The following is a 19693-nucleotide window of genomic DNA, read 5'->3' on the forward strand; positions in this document are numbered from 1 at the left end:
CTGCATTCTTGGTGGCTATTGCAGCTTCCTCCCCTGAAGTTGCCTCTGCACAAGCCCCTGCCTAAAGCTCTTAGCTTTTGACCATACTTGGGCACAAACCCAGCTTGTGGCAGACATGTCATCACCCCTCACCTACAACCTACAAAATCTCCTGCTTCATTCAGTTCAGGAGTTCTGCTTCTCCAGCCTCAATCTCTGGGATTGGAAAACTCATCCTGGAGTTGCTTTGCTCAAATAAACTTGTTGTTACACTTTTTCAATTCAGCTTGATCTGGCTTACATCAGCAGAGAAACCTGTGGGGGTAGGAATTTGAACAAAGCTTTGCTGTCTCCAGTGAGGGAATCTCAGAGTAAACATCAGCTATGAAACTGGCCCCTTTCTTTGGTATCATTTTCAAAGGCCCAGCTTCTTGCTTTGCCATTTTGGATGGAACAGCTGCTTCTTGAACAGGCCAGCACAGGAGTGGATGAGAACAGGCACAGCAACACTCCAGTACTCTCTGGGCTTATGCATTAGACTGGTCCAGGACATCTGTCTTAAGAGCAAGAGTTTTGGGATTTTTTGTTTGTTTGTTTGTTTTTGTTTGTTTGTTTGTTTTTATCTAGAGTTTGTACCACATCCCTGTCCATTTCTGTCCTTGATGGCAGAGACTATAAATACTGTCATGCCAGAGGATGCATGAAGGTCTGGGCAGTGGGTGCCTCTTCCCCCTCCAGGCATCTGCCTCTGAGCCCTTGTTTGTGCTAAGACTCGTTTCACCGAAGAGCTCCATGTATGCTGAAATATGGGGAAAGTTTCTGCTGTGCTAGAGAATATGGAAAACCCATAGCATCAGGAGGCTAACTACAAGTGAGTGGACCAGCCAGAATTCAGGAAGTCACACATCTATGGATGGGGCTCAGGGGTCCTAGTGGTCCTGGATTCCCCTCTTATAGCTACCACTAGGACACTCATCTGGATGGCTGGTCACCCTCATTTTGCCTTCCAGTGAACCTTCTTCACTGAGTTCAGAACATGGCTATGAAACGCAGCGGTTGCTACAACATCAACCACTTAGATGTCCCACTCAGAGAGCCCAAAGTCCTGCCAACATCTCCATGGCCCTCTGTCCTCATCCTGGTTGCCTCTAGCAACCTGGATATGTGGAGAGCTATATAGTAGCACCCAGTCTAGGAAACTTTGGTTTCCATTAGGAGAAGACACAAAACACCATGGAACAAAACCTAAAAAGAGCTGTAATCCCTGCAATCGGGGATAACGGCAGGAAGAGTTCAACGAATGTCTCAGCTACATGGGGTAGAGGCCAACCTGGGCTACAGGAAACTCTGCCTCATGAAACACATCTGGGAAAAGAGAAGTGGGGGGGGGCAGGGGGCAGGAGAGAGAATGGAAAGAAAAGGGAACTAAGAAAAGAGGAACGGAAGGAAGGGAAAGCTGGCCCACTTTGCTTGCCATGAAACCCCTGTACCATGTTACAGGATAGCAGGAAGACTCTCACTGGATGCTCTCAGGCTTCCCAGCTTCCAGAGCCGTGAGCTGCAGAAGCTTCCTCTCTCTATCAATTACCCCATGCCAGACATTGTGTAACAGAAAAGGAGCCAGGCCACCTTCAGTTCCTTCTGCTTTGGAATGGCCCTGCAAGGATCACAGGGCACAGCCCTCCACCAGCCCTTCATTGCCCTCAAACAAATCACTGCAAACTTCAAAGGATCCCATGTTTCAGGATATAAGATTTTTGTCTTATTTCTCACACACACACACACACACAGAGAGAGAGAGAGAGAGAGAGAGAGAGAGAGAGAGAGAGAGAGAGAGAGAGAGACCTATGTTCTTTCCGAATCTTTCTCTTGAAGGAGCATAGAAATAGGACAATCTTCATACTTTCCCTTCTGCACCTTGCTCTCTCTCCATGAGTTGGGTGGGGGGAAGCATGCCTGTGGGAACTTTTCCTCCTTCACATCTGCCATCAGCATAATCCTGCCAGTTAAAATTCTATTTTGGGGTTTTCATACGTAAGTCATACAATCTTAGAAGGCCTGACACATTTTCCACAGCCTCTTCCTCTGCATGTAGTTTCAGCAATGTGCCTCAGTGTTCTACAAAATTAACAAAATCTTTACCTAAAATAGAGAACGCGCCAGCTCCTGCCAGAAACTTGGAAGTCAAAGATCCGGCATCTGCTTCACAAGGGTTGGGGTGGGGGGGCACAGACCAGCTGCCCAAGTCCCCTTCAAGGCTCAGCAGTCCTTGGTGGTCAGAGCTTAGCCCATCACTAGAGCCAACAAACATATGGGACTCACTCCAACAGTCCTGGGAAAAGGGTCACTGTGTGGTGTAAGCCCCACTGAGGCCCAGTCACCTCAGTGGAGGCTCTGTGAGGGGTTACCACAGCTCAAGAATGCCAGGCATCTTCAGCTGAGGCCTCCATAGTGTCAACATGACAACAGCTGTACACCTGCTCACTGAGGGTGCTCATATCATCAAGTCCCTCACATTTCCTCCTCCCCTGCGCGGAGACCTGCTGTGGAAGGCCTCCGTGTGGAGAGTTGTGGGACTCCTGTCCCAGAGGTTTGCTTGGTCTGAGAAATACGATCTCCTCTGATCTTTATCACATTTGCTTTCCCTGTACAAGTTCTCATGCCTTTGAAAAGGAACCACCTCCCCCTATTCTGATCCCTCTTGGCTCCCCTGAGTCACCTCACACCCAGGTCTCATAAGCCTAACTGTGAGGGAAAGAACCAACCTCACAAAAAAATTGAGTTAATAAGAAGCAAGGCTGGAGAGATGATCAGTGGCTAAGAAGGGCTTGCTGCTCTTCAGTTCCTGCACCCGTTTATCAGGCAGCTCAATACCCTCCTCAGGCACTGCTCACATGTGGTACACAGACATACATGCAGGCAAAGCATGCATACACATAAATCTATTAAAATAAATCTATTACTTAATGGCAGGGCATGATAGAACATATTTGTAATCCAAGTATTGAGGAGGTAGAGACAGAAGCATCCATTTTAGGACTCACTGGCCCATCCTATCTCAAAAGGGGTGGAGAATGTTCCTCAGTTTGTCCTGTGGCTTCCACAAGCAAGTACACACATGTTCACACACATGCATAAATAAAACTGGAACAACTAAAAGTTATTTTGCAGAAATAGAATTTTCAGCCAGGTGTGGTGGTTCACACCTGTAATCCCAGAGTTGGGGAGTGAGGACAGGGTGGGGGTCAGAAATGCAAAGCTGTCCTTGGCTACATAGCAAGTTTGATACTATACCCACACACGGTGCAAAAGTAATAGATTTTTCAAAATGAATCCAGTTGACGTGGACTCAGGAAAAGCAAGCGGCACCACCTACCAGCTTGTGATTCATAGGTGGGCGCATCTGTGTGCATTGCTATTCTTTTTTTTTATGGTTACAGAATTGTTTACTAAGTATTTGGAAGAACTAAATAAAAATCGGTAGGAAAAGTATTTCTTTGCAAAACCTTTTAAAAGACTAAAGAAGTATATAAACTGTGTGCCATGGAACACACCTGTAACCTGGAGGCAGAAGCAGCCTGGTTGACATAATGAATTCCAGGCCATGACTATACAATGAGAATCCATTCAAATAAACAAAAATGAATAAATATGTAAATAGGACATTCAGTTGGTTTTTCTCTAAAACTTCCTTTTTTTAACAGAGCAGGCAAGATGGCTCAGCAGGTGGTGAGTGACACTTACAGCCAAGCACGTGCCCTGGAAGGACAAAATTCTTTTTTTTTTTTTTTTTTTTTTTTTCTATTTCTTGAGAACTCTCAAAAGTTATCTCCTGACCTCCACAGGAGTGCACACAAAATACATAATAAATAAATATGGTTTTGGGACAGGGGAGATAGGATCTCACTATGTAGTCCTAGCTGGGCTGGAACTCAGAGATCTACCTTCCTTTGAATAAATAATAAACACATAAATAAATTCAATTGTTTTTAAGAGAGGGGATGGAGAAATAGCTCAGTAGTTAAGAAGACTAGAGTTCAACTCCTAGTCTATCAGGTGACTTACAACTGCCTATAACCTAGAAGATCCAACACCCTCTTCTGGCTATGTAGCTCTAGCTGCGCTGGAATAGATCATGTAGACTAGGCTGACTTCAAACTCACAGAGATCCACCTGCCTTTACTTCCTAAGCACTAGGATTAAAGGCATGCACCACTGCACCCAGCTCCTTTAACATTTTTCAATTGAAAATAAAGCATTTTTCTGTTTATGGAAGTAATGCTGTTCACAAAAAATTACAGAACACAGAAAGAAAGCCAGTCACTCTTGACTTTGTTGCTGTTGTGGCTTCAGCACCTCTGATAAAGACATGTTCATGACTGAGACAGACGTTTGGGATATTTTTTCTGTCGTGTTTTAGCACACCAACGCTAGAAAAGTCAGGTGCTTTCCAAATCACAGCCCATATACAGACTGTCATTGTTTCCATTCCAGAGGTTTGGGTCCAATCCATGGTTCCCTGTTTGCATGTCTGTGATGGGGCAGAACACTGTCGAGGAACAGCATGGCAGAACAGAGCTACTCATCTCATGACTGTGAGGTAGAAAGGGGTGGGCAAGGCTCAGCAGGCAAGACCACAGCAGCTAAGCCTGACCCCCTCAGCTCAGTCTCTGGACCTACATGGTGGAAGGAGAGAACCCATCCCCACTGCATGTTGTCCTATGACCTCCACTTGCATGTCATGGCACATTCACGTACACAAAATGGAGTGTGTGGTAGAGAGATGTCTCAATGGAAAAGTTCTCAGTGTGCAAGCATGACAGCTGGACATTTGAGTCTCCAGCATGCACAGAAAAGCCAAGTGGATGCCAAAGCCATCCTGTAATCTCAGCACTTGGGGGCAGGGAACTGAGGGATCCAAGGGCAAACCTGATACCTAAACTAGCTGAATAGGAAGTTCTGGGTTCTGTGAGAATCCCTGCCTCAGTAAATATAGTGGAGATCAATTCATGAAGATGCCAGATGTCATCCTTTGGCCTCCACACACACCTATGCACACATGTGCCCCAACATGTGAACATACATACAGATACATATCACACATTTATGCAAAAAGGTATTGAGAGCATGAATATTCTTTATTTGAAAAGGGTCTTGCCCCAGAAAGGTAAACACAGTATGTACTCACTCATAAGTGGATATTAGACGTAAAGCAAAGGATAACCAGACAACAATTCACAACCCCAGAGAAGCTAGGTAAAAAGGGTTACCCCAAGAAGTATACGCATGGAGGATCCCAGGAAGGAAAAATAGTTAGGATCTCCTGGGTAAACTGGGAGGTGGGATAGAAGGGAGGGGATGGGGATGGGAGCATAAGGGACTGAGGAGCCTGAGTTGAGGGAGGGATGGAGGGGGAGAACAATGAAAGAGATATCTTGATATAGGGAGCCATCATGGAGTTAGGGAGAAACCTGATACTAGAGAAATCCCAAGGAATCCACAAGGATGACCCCAGCTAAGACTTCTAGCAATAGTGGAGAGGGTGTCTGAACAGGCCTTGCCCTTGAATCAGATTGGTGACTGTATTAACTGCCATCATAGAGCCTACAACCAGTAACTGATGGAAGCAGATGCAGTGACCCACAGCCAAGCACTGTGCTGAGCTCCTGGAATTCAGTTGAAGAAAGAGAGCACAAATAATACAATCCCAGAGGCAGATATTGGCAGAAAAGCAAAGCAACTTAGCTCTTACCTCTACCTCAGACTGTAGGGGCAATCCTGTCTCCATGAATCCTCAGCATGACTACAGTCTGAATACAGTTGGAGACCCTGAGCTCCTATCTTATATTCCTCTCTAGTGCTAGGATTAAAGGTGTGCACCACCACCACCCAGCTTCTATGGCTAACTAGTGTGGCTGCTGGGATTAAAGGTGGTACCACCACTGCCTGGTCCCTATGGCTGTGGCTACCTTTGCACTCTGATCTTCAGGCAAGCTTTATTAGATAATAAACAAAATATCACTACAGGGAGTAGGGATCATATGGATAAGGAGTGGGTCAAGATCATGAAAGAGAAAACCACAGAGACAGCTGACCCCAGCTAGTGTGAGCTCACAGACTATAGACTAACAGCTGGGAGCCTGCATGGACTGAACTAGGCCCTCTGAATGTGGGTAGCAGTTATGTTGCTTGATCTTTGGAGGAAGGGAGGGAGGTGGTGGCTGGCAGTGGGACATGGACCTATCCCAAGTACATGAACTGGTTTTTTGGAGCCATTCTCTATGGTGGGATACCTTGCTCAACCTTGATACAGTGGGGGAGGGGCTTGGTCCTGCCTCAACTTGGCTTCCCAGACTTTGTTTACTCTCCAAAGAAGGCCCCTCTGAGGTGTGGAAGGTGTGTGTGTGGGGGGGGGGTGTCAAGAGTCAGGGAGAGAGGACGAACTGGGGTTTGTATATATATATTTTTTTATTTTAACAAACAAATAAATAAATAATACAAAAAGAAAATGGATTTTGTTATAGGGCCAAGCATGGCCTTGAACTTCCTAAGTCTCTCACCATGTCCATCTTGCATGCATAACTATTTGTGTGCTTTTTGCTGGGCAGTGGCAGTGCATACCTTTGATTCCAGTACTTAGGAGGCAGAGGCAGGTGGATCTCTGAGTTTGAGGCCAGCCTGGTCTACAGTAGAGTGAGTTCCAGGACAGCCAGGAACTGAGATCCTATCTCAGGGGAAAAATATACTTGCACTAAATATTTTCAATATTTAAGTTACTAGACATGAGATTATGGCTCATGATTTTAAGAGTTCACATAGTATAAAAGACAACACAAACACTAATATGTCCCCTATCTCTCCACTGCAGGACACTGTCCTGATCCCATCACACCATTCACAGCACATTGCAGCACCATGAGGTATGGATGTGCCACATCCACCTTGCTCTCTAGGGCATGAGATGATGCTTCCCTTTCTCTGCCACACAGTGTTTGCCCATGACTGTGCCCTTGGAAGCTCTTCCAGGTTCCCTTGAACCTCTTGACAGGACCCAAGACAAACCTCCTTCTTTAGAACAAAGTCCCTGCAGCCAGAGCTAATATCAAGTTTTTCTGATTTCTTCTCATCACACATCTCTTAGGGATATTTTCATTGACAAGCAAAGAACAGCCTTTGCAGTGGTGCATTTGGCCAGTGTTGTGTGCTTGGTGCTTGGTCAGTGTCGTGGTCCTTGATAGAGCTGTGCACCTGGACAGTGCAGTGTGCCTGAGCAGTGTTATGGGCCTAACTTCAGGACAACATCCACACCTCACAGACTCACACAGCTTGAATGTGAGCCTTTCTTGTCACACACACACACACAGCCAGGGTGGCCTCCCAATATGTGTCTAATTTGTCCTCACAGATAGGACCTGGGCTGCATATATCCCATGAGTCAAAGACTTCACATTTTCTCAGATATGGGATAGGGTCAATGGTAACTATTTCCACAGGAGTTTGGTTGTTGTTGTTGTTTTATTTTTTAGAGTTGTTCATTCCATAAAGGTAAAAACTCTAAAAAAGATGCCTGTATTTTGCCATTAGAGCTTCAGCCAGGCCCCTGCATGCATAAGGCCAAAAGAAGGTTGCAAGAGGGGCTGGCAAAAGAGCTCAGGGGGTAAAGACACTTTGACACCAACCCCAATGACCTGAATTCAGCCCCAGGATCCAGTGGAAGGAAAGAACTGACTCCCTCAAGTTGTGCTCTGACCTCCATGTCCATACTATGTCACACATGTATGCACACACATACATGCACATGCGCAGAGAGTAGGGCCACCAAATAAATACATAAGCAAAGAAATAAATGTAATTTAAAACTTTTGAAGGTCCCAAGAGATTCTCTGGCTCTTTGTCAGGGGCCAAGAAGAGGCTTCCAGTGGCACGCTGGGTACCACAGGCCCCAGAGCTGCTCAGAGGCCTCCACATGCAATGTCTAGACATATTCTTACCTCTGTCGCCTAGAGAAAACAAAGCTGCAGGCTAAAACTGCACATACATAGTACGCATACACACACGCAGGCAAAACACTCATACACATAAAATAAAAAAAATTATGAAAATAAGAAAAGACATGGTGGTATATATCTGTAATCCCAGCACTCACTCGAGGAGCTGAGGCAGAAGGATAACACATTCAAGACTAGCCTGGACTATAGAGTGAGTCCAAGGCCAACCTAGGCAACCTAGGAAACCCTGTCTCCAAATGTTTAAACAGTAAACAGAGCTAGATATATGCATCAGTGGTAATACATATGCCTCATGAGCATAAGACCCTGTGTATAACCCAGTACCAAGACAAAAGGAGAAAGTGGTCTAGAGGCAGGAAGTTATGTCACCAGGGGTGAAGAAGCTAGAGCCCAGCATCCTTCTCTCACTCTGCTTCCTGCTTCTATGAGATGAACAACTGGCTCTACCATATGGTCCTGCCATGTTCCACTTGACCACAGGCCCAAGGAATGGGGCAAAGCAACCATGAAGGATAACTTCAAAAACCCTGAGCCAAAACAAATAGTTCCTTTTTATTAATGATTTATTTACTTTAGTTATTTGTGCAAGAGTGGGGGAGAGGGAGGGGTGTAGGTGTGGGTGTCTAAGTGCTTGTGGATGTAGGTGCCTGTGAAGGCCAGAAGAGGGCAGCAGATCCCCTGAAGCCAGAGTTAACAGGTGGTTGTGAGCCATCCGCCATAGGCAGTAGAGTCCTCTGCAACAGTAGTTGGTGCTTTAAGAACTAAGCCATCTCTCCAGAACTGTTTTTCCTCCTTAGAAGCTGTTCATCTCAAGTATCTGTCACAGCACTGAAGAGCTGACTAACAAACACAGTCAGTATACTTAAAGCTCACCAAAAGCCCAGCTGTCAGTCATCTGACAAATTACTACAGAAAAACTAAAAAATTGTGCAGAGCAAACAAACAAGTCAAAGCACTAATACTCAGGCTAGGTGTAAACCAAGGGTAGAATTCTTGCAGGGCATATGTAAGGCTTTGGGTTCAATTCCTGGTACCAAAGAAAAGGAAGAGGAGGAGGAGGAACTCCATAGTCAAAAGAAAGATTATAATCCCTGAGGAGGAAGAATTGCAAGTCCAAGGCCAGCAGAGGCTACAGAGCAAGACAAGCATGGAGGAAGAGAGAGAGGGAAGGAGACAGACAACCTGAGAAACTATGGTTTCTACTACAATGTACAATTCCAGAGGTAGGATGAAATTCCTAATATGAAAACTAGAATCAGGGCTGGTAAGATGGCTCAACAGGTAAAGGCACTTGTCATCAAGCCTGACCACTTGTGTTCCATTGGTAGAAGGAGAGAGCCAGTTCCCACAAGTGTCCCGTGTAAGCACGTGCACATACCATGCACACATATACACACAATAAATAAATAGCCTTCCTAGAATCAACAAGACAAAAACACAGCCCAATATAAAACTTTAAGGGTAGAGAATACATACAGGCAATTTTCCAAAAAGCCAATAAAAAAATGAAAGTATACTCAATATCATCAACAGTTGAAGAGATTAAAATTAAAGTAACAGGCAGTCAGTGGTGGTGCACGCCTTTAATCCCAGCACTTGGGAGGCAGAGGCAGGTGAATCTCTGAGTTTGAGGCCTGCCTGGTCTACAGAGCAAGTGAGAGCGATACAGAGAAACCCTTGAAAAACAGAAAAAAAGAAAAAACTTAAAGTGACAAAGAGTGTTATTCTACACATGAAATTCAATGGGATGGCATCTTTACAGGATGGCAAGAAGTGGGAAATGACGTCTGCCCACCATGAAGACAGTGAGGTGGATCCCTGTGGTGGTTTGAGTGAGAATGGCCCCCATTGGCTCATATGTTTGAATACTCGTTCCAGTTAGTGGAATTGTTTGGAAAGGATTAGAAGGTGTGGCCTTATTGGAGGTGTGTCACTGGGGGTTGGGCTTTGAGGTTTCAAAAACCCATGTCATTCCCAGTTTGCTTTCTCTGTGTCATGCTTGTGGATCAGGATGTAAATTCTCAGCGACTGCTCCAGCACCATTCCTGCCTGCCTGCTGCCATGATGGTCAAGGACTCACCCTCTGAAACTAAGCATGAGTAAAGTCTTTCTTCTGGAAGTTGTTTTGGTCATGCTTTCTCTTCACAGCAATAACTAAGTAACTAAGACCATTTCCATCTCTGAAAAGCACCTGGCAAAGGTGTCGGCATCTCTGCCAAGCAGACTGCTGTCTTCTAGGGATCCATCCTAGGGACATGATAGGAGTGGCTCCAGGGAAACCCAAAGATGTTCCTCACAACACTAAAAGCATGCCAAAATAGTGTTACAGCCACATCTTGGGTGATGGCATTACTAGCTGGATAATTCTCTCCAAAAACTGGTAAATTATTTCATAAAGACAGTAACTCAGGCCAGGTGTGATGGTTCATGCCTTTAATGCCTGCACTATGAAAACAGGCAAATGTATCTCTGTATATTTGAGGCCAGCCTAGTTTATTTAACAAATCCCTGCAGCAGCGGTGTCACACAGTGAGACCCAAGAAAGAAAAGGGGGGGGGGCTAGAAAACTAACTGTATTTGTTGCTCTTGCAGAGGAACTGGGATCAGTTCCCTGCACCACACGGTGGCTAACAACCAACCACCTGGCACTCCAGTTCCAGAGGATCCTATGCCTTTCTTTTGGTACTCCTTGAATACCAGGCAAGCAAGTGGTGTGCTTACACATACATGCAGGCAAAACACTCATATACATAAAGTAAAATAAATGAATCTTTAAAGGAAAGAAAAGGAAAAACCCCAGGCATGAAAGCATTAAAATGTCTTTGTGTTTCTTGAACCCCCCAACCCCACCCCAATTCCCCAAGCTTAAAAATAATCTATTTTTTGTGCTAGGCATGGCAGCATCTACTTGTAATCCCAGTACCTGGGAGGTAGAGACATGAAGATTAGGAGTTTAAAACTAGCCTAGGCTACAGAGAGAGGTGGTAAAAGAAAGGGAGGGAGGGAGGAGCCCTTCTCTGGAACAAAGTCCCTCCTCCAGTCAGATCCCTGGCACTCACTAACCATTTCATCTGCCCCATCAGATAGGGCAGGTGCCTAGGGCCCAGGGTGGGCCTGGCTTGCTCCCTGACATTGCCATTAGCACGATTATCTCCAGTCTTGTCTAAAAAGCAAAAGAAAACTAGGAAGATTTCCGAGTCACATGGTCAGAGTGTGTCGCAGAGCCAAGGAATTCCACTCTATAATCCCGACTGTGTTGGCAGAAGCCAGTCCCACCCCACATGTCCCACCAGACCATTGATGTGAATGTGGAACTGGTCGCCCTGCATGACCCCGGGTGTTTGTTTGCCATCACCTCCTCAGCCTCAGGGTCTCTATCTCTTAGTGTGGTCTGAGATCTCGCCAAGGTCGGGGTAGGGGACATTGTGAACAAATACATAGAAGCATTCTGTAAAGTTAGAGGTCTTCTGGAATCAGAAGGCATGGGAGATATGGAGGACCTGGCAGAAGGCCCAAGGTGTCCAGCCCAAGAGAGCTAAACGCAATCCCGATCTGGGTGCAAACCGTAGGCAGAGAAGCACACCTCTGTTGGCTTCAGGCTGGGGAGGACAGGGCAGGGCTGGGCAGATAGGGGGCCACTGGATCTGGACCAGCACAAGGCAGCTTAAGGAGGTATGTGCGAGGGTCCGGTGGCCCTCCTCCAGCTGTCCACGGCCACGCCCCTCGCCGTGGCCAACTTGCCAACGCGCGCGACCTCCAGAACCCCTGGGCTGTGCGCGCTCTCGGCTCCGGGCGCTGCGCCAGGTCCGGGTGGGAGGACAGGAGGGTCCCCGCGCAGGCTCGGACCCCAGCGGGCTCTGCGGCCGCTCCCGCGCTGGCCCGTGCGCTCTTCCCGCGCGCCGTGCGTGTCCGAGCGCAGGCACTCGCGGTGCAGGTGGGCGCGCTCTCGCGGGCGGGGGTCCGGCCGGGCCGCGCGCCTCCCCCGGAACTCGGCCGTGCCATTCCCATGATGCCCAGCCACCGGGCACGGCTTCCGGAGCGCGGCCGCCGCCGCCACCGCCGCCGCGGGTAGGTGGCGGGAGGGACGGCCTGAGGGGGGGTCGCCCCGCCCCTCACCGCTCCGGCCCCGCCCTCCCCTCCCGCGCTTCCCACGGCGCGCCGGGCCCCGGGGTCCCCGCGGGGCTCCGCGGTGGCTGCGGGCGCCAGACCGAGGGAGGGCGGGGCGCGTGTGTCCGCTTTTCCCCGCGCTCCCGGCCGGGCGCCTCCAGGGACGCGGGGCGCAAGGCGGGCAGCTGGACCGGGTTCGCTGTGCAGGCCGCGGCGGGCGGGCTCCGGATCGGGTCGGTGGCTGGGTCTGGTCGCTGCCATGGGCGAGGGTCTCGGCCCCTGGGAGGTGCCTAGCGCTTGTTGCGCCCTGCGTTCCTCGAGAGCCAGCGGGTGCAGGTCGGGCCCAGGTGAGGCTCAGGTGAGGGGCGGGCTCCGGGTCACCGAGGCCTGCGTGGCCTTCGAGACTGCCTTCTCGTCCTGCCACGCGCAGCTTCGAGGTCCCCGGATTCCCTAAGCCTGGGATGTCAGAAAATGACTTTGGGGATGGATAGGTGAGGCACAGACCAGCCGGAGGCCCTGCCTCTGCTAGGAGAAGGGTTGGCATTAACCTGCTCAAGACCAGACTGCTACTCCAGCTGCCTCTTAGGCTGCGAGATGAGCAATCAGTTAGTGAGCAATCAGTTAGTGCTCAGTCAGCCGTGGGCGACTGTCTCCGCTTGCCTCCACTCCGCACAGGAGATGGCAGACAAAACAGTTTTACTGGGGAGTGAATCTTGTCAACACCTCTGGCTCCTGATGACCAAATCTTCTCCACACCCACTTCAAATCGGAGTACAGGGCCCTCTGCATCATAATTTAAAATCAGGGTGTCCATGCTGGGATCAAGAGGCTGATTGTACCTACGGCCAAGCCACCCTGGAAACCTGAGTCCCAGAGATAATTTAAAGCCCCAATCCTGGCTTCAGCTCACATTTCTAACTCTCTACAGTTCATGGTTCTCCAGAATGACAGCTCCCAAGATTGATGTAGACAAGGTAGTTGGACCAACAACCGTTAAGACTGTCGGAGAAGCCCAGCCAGATCTGGGTCCGTCGTTATAAGCTGTGAACAGGTGAGTGGGGATAAACTGATCTATCTCCCCAGCTCTGCACCTGGTGTAACGGTTGCCCTCTTGTTAAGACATTAATGTCACTCACCCACACACACACCCACACACTCCATCCCAACACACCTTTTGTTTTGTTTGCTTTGGACTGTTGAGGCAGGATCTCAATAGCCGAGATACAGTCTTTGAACCAGATAAGGAAACAATACTACCTTGGACTCCTGATCCTCTGTCCTTCACCTGGAATTGTAGGCATGCACCATCACACCCTGCTTGATTCAGACCCTCACAGTTGAGCTGTGCAAATGTTTTGTGATTTCTGTAGTATTGCTCTAGCAGTTTGAATAACATCTTCAGTAAAGGAAGGTGTAGGGACTCCTAGCCAGTGAAAGAAGCCCCTTTCCATTAGTTCCTGCCCCGTGCCTGTGGGGTGTCTCAGAAGGCAGTGTTATTGGAGAGTAGGACTGTGGTAGATGGCCAGGATGTGAGCTCTGGTAGCTACTATAGGAAAGCCCTCCCCACCCTGTGGCTCTCACCCAGAAGAGTGGTAAATTAGCTACAGTAAATGTAAATGATATCTGGGCAAGTTTTCCTGAATTTGAGTCTTTCTTTACTTTAACAACATATCATGACAGAAAAAAAAAAAAAGTATAAGCTTTCACCAATTTCTAAGCTAGATATCACCAATTCCCTATAATCCTGGTAATAAAAGCTGATTTGTTTTTATTAATTTATTTATTTGGACAGTTTGATCTCAGTGTATGGCCCTGGCTGGCCAGGAACTCACTATGTGTAAACCAGGCTGGCCTGGAACTCAAAGAGATCCACTTGCCTCAGCCTCCTAAGTGCTAGGATCAAAAGTGTGTACCAACATGCCCAGCCCTCACAGCCGGTTTTAAAGCTGGTGGGAGATGCTTTGAAATAAAAGAGGAGCAGTGAAGAACTGGTCCCGGAAGCCCTGTGGAACATCAGCCTGCACTTGAGAATTTCAAGACATTGCAATTGATTTTTATGTATTAGTTTAACCTTTGAAGCACACATTGATAATCACCCATGAGTTGCTACTGCTTCTGCAGTGACCTCTAATTAGTTGCCTGTCCCTCTGAGCAGATTTTGCTCTAGAGGGTGAGCCCCACCTCTCTGGGAAGGGAGGGAGTTCAGTATGTATACAGCACTTCTTGGCCTGTCGGGAAGGTAAGTCCTGATGAAACAGCTAGTGGAGAGGACAGCGTCCTCTCCATCAGAACAGATAAACCCATGATCTGTTTACATGGCGCACGGTCCTTTCTCCAAAAAGATGTAGGCTGCTGATAGACTCAGACCCACTCATGTGATATTGTGACTGCCAAAGCGTTGGGCCAAGCTTCTTGCTGATTAGCAAAACTTGATGTCAGCCTATGAAAATCATCTGTCACATAATTGACATTTCCATACACAACAGTGTAGCGAAGGCAACTCTGAAAAAGCACTTGAGAAAGTGCTTTTTGGGTCCTTCACTAGGTGCAGCTTTGGATAAAGAACATATTGGTCATTCCCAGGAAGAATCCACCTATGAAGTCCACCATACCTGGGCATGTGGATAGTCACTCCTTTTAAAGCACAGAAAAGCGTTTATAGACTGCTGTGATTTCTCCTGATGACACTGGGAGGTAAATGGCATCTCTTTTATGCTTTTACAGAAAAGGTGAAAGCCTGGAGGGGAAAGGAAAGGGCTGCTGGAATTTGCAAGCATTTTTTTTCCCTGAGTCCTCCACCTACAGGATGGAAGTGACTCCTAGTACTGCTGGCAAAACTGAGGTCTGAGAGGCTTGCATGAACCTCCCCAGCCAATGAAATGTTAGGTTGTAGCCCCAAGCATGTTATCTCTTATGGTTGTGTGGGCGTTTGTTGATATTACCAGTTAGCTATAGCCTTCATTATGTTTTCTTTGCTCCCAGGATATGAAATGGGCTGACCCATAAGCCCTGCCTCCCAGCACCCAGCCTGCCTGCTAGGATGTTCCTCATGAACGCCCCTCCAGTGGTGGCGCTCCAGTCCAGATGGGAGGCCTTTGGCCAGCCCAGGAGCTTCTGCTTTCCTGACTGTTTCTCAGAGTCTAAAGAGGACACCTCCAGGGCCTCAGTGAGTGCCAGGGTACAGATGCTCATCAGCACATTGCAGAGAGACGAGGCTGCCCTGGGCATGAGCCATGAGCGTGTCACACAGAGAGGCCAACGTGCAGAAAGGTGCCGAGACACCAGACTGGCCTCCAAACCTGTTGTGTGCAAAGAGCAGCCAGAGTTCCCTACCTGTAGTCTTGTTGCAGATTGCAAATCCCTAGAGAAAGATGAAGCTGGGAGACATGGTCCCTTGCAGCTGGATTCTGACAGTGATGACTCTGTGGACCGGGACATCGAGGAGGCTATCCAAGAATACCTGAAGGCAAAGGGAGGGGCTTCTGAGCCTATGTCCCGAGGAGGCTCCTGTGTCCCAGAGCCTGCCCACAGTGGTCCCCTACCCATCCCATGTCCCCCACAACTCACTCCTGGCTCAAGTAGTGTTCCTATGGGAACCAGTGAGGACCAGGGCTCCACCTCCCCAGCTAGCATAAGCAGCGAGGACTCCTTTGAACAGAGCATCCAAGCTGAAATAGAACAGTTTCTTAATGAGAAAAGACAGCATGAAAACCCAAAGTGTGATGGGTCTGTGGATAAAAAATCAGACCCAAACGAAAGCCCTGCCAGACTTAGAGGGAACCGAGAGACCTCAGCCAGGGCAGCTCTGGTAGGAACCTGTAAGGAGTTCATCTTCCGCAAACCTCCCAGGTTAACAAAGATGAGCATGCAGCCCAGAAACGTCCGGCCTAAGGTCATCACAGAGCCTGAGACCCCAGTGAGCACAAGGCTGACTGTCCACAGACCTGAGGCTGCACAGAACAGGGGTGGGGTAAGGAGGAGCATGCCTGCCAGGCGCAGCAAGCGCATCAGGAACTCAGCCCCAGTGCGCCAGGCATCGGACTCCAGCAGTGATGACGGCATCGAGGAGGCCATCCAGCTGTACCAGCTAGAGAAAACCAGGAATGAGGCCAGTGGGGACCCAACTCTGAGAGCCCCGCTGAAAGAGGAGAGCCCTGGCGGAGCTCAGCCAAGTACCTTGCCTGAAACCCATAGGAGACCCCCAAGCAGGAAAAAGCTCACAGCCCCAAAGGTAATGGACACCACCCTGGGGGGCCTCCACCCTGACCCCCTCTCCACGCTCCTAACAGATGTGAGGCCCTCTGTACTTCCAGGACATACGGCTGCCAAGATTGAAGCTATGCACCAGGCTTCATCATGCCTAGCAGACACATCCACCGAGCTGATGTGCGCAGAAGCAATCCTGGACATTTCCAAGACCATACTACCAGTCCCCATGGAAGGCAGTGACAGGCCTCCACTCACGAACCCACTCTTCTGTTCCCCACCCATCCCTCCCCGCTCTGAAGGTGACAGCAGCAACGTTGACAGTGATGACAGCATAGAGCAGGAGATCCGGACATTTTTGGCCCTCAAGGCACAAATAGGGAGTCCACAGCCTGCCCAGGGCTCACTGTCCCCACCCGGCCCCAGTGGCCAAACTGGCATCCCCAAGGCATCTCTTACTAAAACACCAGAGCTTCCCCTGGGCTGCAAACGGAAACGGAGAGGTGGAGGCGGCACTGTAGTGCCCAAGAAAATACGGGAGGGTAGAGAAAGTGCCCAGGACAGTAACCACATCCAGGGGAAGGGTCAGCCCGGCTGTGATGGTTGGGACCCTCCCAGCCAAAGCAGAGTCACAGAGACCCCAGGAGGGGAGGCTGAGGCCAAGGACCAGCCTGCCCCTTCCAGGACAGCTGGACTCAGTGATACACACCTATCACACGGCCACGGGGCCGTTGGGAAAGCAGGTGAGGGGAAGAGTACTGGTGAGAAAGAGAGCTCTGAGGATAAGAGCAGTTCTCTGGACAGCGACGAGGACCTGGACATGGCCATCAAAGACTTGTTAAGATCTAAGCGGAAGTTCAAGAAGAGGGGCAGAGAGCCCCGGACTGCGTGTAAGAAGGTCAGATTCGGCACCACAGAGACTCGGTGTGGAGAGAAGCTGAGCAGCCTCCCCGGGGACTGGAAGGACCAGAAAGACCATGGGCAGCAAGCACTACGGAGCTGCCTGTCCAAGTGCAGAGGGGACAACAAGGACAGCCCGGGAAGAAGCCCAGCGAGCACTTTCAGCAGTGTGGCAGAGAGGGTGAAGCTGAGTGGTACAGGGGGTGAGGATGCAGTCCTGGCCTTGCTTCCCAGGAGGAAGAGTCCAGAAAGGACTCCTCCTAAGGACACAGGGGTCAGCAGTTGCCCTCCTCCCGCCTCCAGCCCCCTGTCTGAAGACAGCTCAGTGGACAGTGATGACAGCATCGAGCTGGAGATCAGGAGGTTTTTGGCAGAAAAGGCCAAAGAGTCTGTACGCAGTTCAGAACCTCAAGGGGCCGCTGCCAAGCCAGAGATGCCATGCAGGAAAGAACCCACCCTGGGGTTACAGCCCGGAGTGTGCACACGGAGCCAAAAAGCCAGGGGGACCCCTCAGCTGGCCGAAGGAAGGAGAGGTACAGAGAGAGCTCGGACACAGGCAGCCAGCCCCTTAAGCCAGACGGGGAAGGGCACCCCCCGTACCGAGCAGGCCACGCGTCTCCCCACGGCCCTGGGCCGAAGTGAGCCAGCACTGGCCAAGAACACCAGCAGGAACCATTCTGCCAGAGTGTCTCCACCAAGCAGGAAAAGTGCCAGTGTTAACAAAGACCCGAGCCCACGAGGAGCACAGACTGCTGTGGCACAAAGTGTTTTTGGCCAGCTACCCAGTTGTGCCAAAGTGGGTGCTGAGGCTGGAAGTGCTGGGAGCACATTTCACCTGAGCTATGGCAGTCAGAACTTGCTGGCCCCCAATCCTGGGCCCCAGGCTGACCTCACCCTCCCCTGGAGTGACTTTGCACACCAGAGCAGGCTATCCAGCCCATGGGCACTGAATTCCGGACAAGGTACACTATGGACGGGGGTCTTTGGAGGTGAGAAAGAAAAGGGGACCACACCACAGGCCGGGGGCCCACTCAGCTTCTCCTCAGGCCCCAGGAAGGGCCTGCCTTTCCTCTCCACCCAGCTCTTCCACTTCGGGAAGAGTGTCTCCTGGGGGGGCAAGCAGGCTGGCCTCTTCAGCCCCAGCCTGGGCCTACCTCTGCAGGGCCCAGCATTCTCGGCCTTCAGGGAGACCCAGCCTGGTCACAGCCCTGTATTTGGAAGCCCACACTTGCTTATGAAGGACAGTGGGCACTGGCCAAGCCGGAAGGCTCAGGGATCCCTGAGACAGCAGGACAGGAGGAATTCTGGCTCTGAGGACAATGTCCTAGACCTGAGATATCGACACAGGGTTGACAGGGAACACCAGGACCAGGAGGCCTTGGGCAGTGATGCCAGCGAATTCAGTGACACCTCTGTGGAGGATGGGGGCAGCACCATATTGAGCAGCAAAGGCCTCTAGTTTTGACAGGCATGTCACTCTCTTACCATAGCTGTGAGAAGTGTTCTTTGTCTCTTTCTCTCACTTGCTCTCTCTCTTCCTCCCTCTCTCCTCCTTCCCTCCCTCCTTCCTGGTCTCCTCCATCTCTCTCTCTCTCTCTCTCTCTCTCTCTCTCTCTCTCTCTCTCTGTGTGTGTGTGTGTGTGTGTGTGTGTGTGTCTGTCTTGGCAGCATGGGGTGGGGGTCGGGGATACTGACTGTTAAAGAGCAAAAAGAAAGGGTCCCTTCTGTGCGCCCCCCCCACCCCGTATAAATATGTACACTAACCTCAAATGACATTTTTATTTAATGGATGTGTCCTGGTACATACGGTTTTTGTAGGGTTTTTTTGTAAATTATTTAAAGTAGTGCAAGAAACACTTTTTGAAAAATGTTGTTCGATCTTTTCAGGGTGTACCTAGCTCTGCCATTCTCTGTGGTCTCCATGCATGCGTATAGATGAGCAAACACTTGATTCTCATGGTCATTGTGAGGGTTAGAAACAGAAGATGGGGGCTGGAGAGATGGCTCAGAGGTTAAGAACACTGGTTACTCTTCCAAAGGTCCTGAGTTCAGTTCCCAGCAACCACATGGTGGCTCACAGCCATCTGTAATTGGGTCTGGTGCCCTCTTCTGGTGTTGAAGCAGACATGTAAACAGAGCATTGTAAACACAATAAATAAATATTTAAAAAAAAAAAAAAAAAAGAAACAGAAGATGGATCTGTAGGCCATTGCTGGTGCAGATATTCAGGCCTGGAGACAGCAGCAGCTGTCCACCTCAGAAGTGCTAATATGGCTGAGGTGTGTCAGGATGCCACTGGGACAAGGGTGCTTCATGAAGGGCTCTGGTTCCTGGCCAGAGGCTGTCTCTGCATCCTGTAGTCATGCCTGTAATTAGAAAGCACTTCAAAGCACAACAGCCAGCAGATAGCTAGCCAGTCATCCCTGTCTAGTGTGAGAATCTGGCTACTGGCTCTGCAGCTCAGCTGAGGCCAGATCATCCAGTGTCCAATT

General features: G+C 49.5%; 1 protein-coding gene across 3 annotated transcripts; it reads left to right on the forward strand.

Moving 5' to 3' along the window:
• The first annotated feature begins 11900 nt into the window (after positions 1 to 11900).
• Ppp1r26 (protein phosphatase 1 regulatory subunit 26) lies at positions 11901 to 18744 on the forward strand. 3 transcript variants are annotated; one of them, XM_051184969.1, is made up of 3 exons: positions 11901 to 12056; positions 13024 to 13146; positions 15078 to 18744. In XM_051184969.1, exon 3 carries the CDS (start codon positions 15136 to 15138, stop codon positions 18658 to 18660), a length of 3525 nt encoding a protein of 1174 aa, XP_051040926.1. In that variant the 5' UTR covers positions 11901 to 12056; positions 13024 to 13146; positions 15078 to 15135; the 3' UTR covers positions 18661 to 18744. The 3 variants fall into 3 exon arrangements, with proteins under 3 accessions (XP_051040926.1, XP_051040924.1, XP_051040927.1); XM_051184967.1 differs by lacking the exon at positions 11901 to 12056 and adding an exon at positions 12387 to 12442; XM_051184970.1 differs by lacking the exon at positions 11901 to 12056 and adding an exon at positions 12437 to 12586.
• Positions 18745 to 19693: the final 949 nt, after the last annotated feature.

This window comes from Phodopus roborovskii, unplaced genomic scaffold (genome assembly GCF_943737965.1).
Source record: "Phodopus roborovskii unplaced genomic scaffold, PHOROB, whole genome shotgun sequence".
Classification (NCBI taxonomy): Eukaryota; Metazoa; Chordata; class Mammalia; order Rodentia; family Cricetidae; genus Phodopus; species Phodopus roborovskii.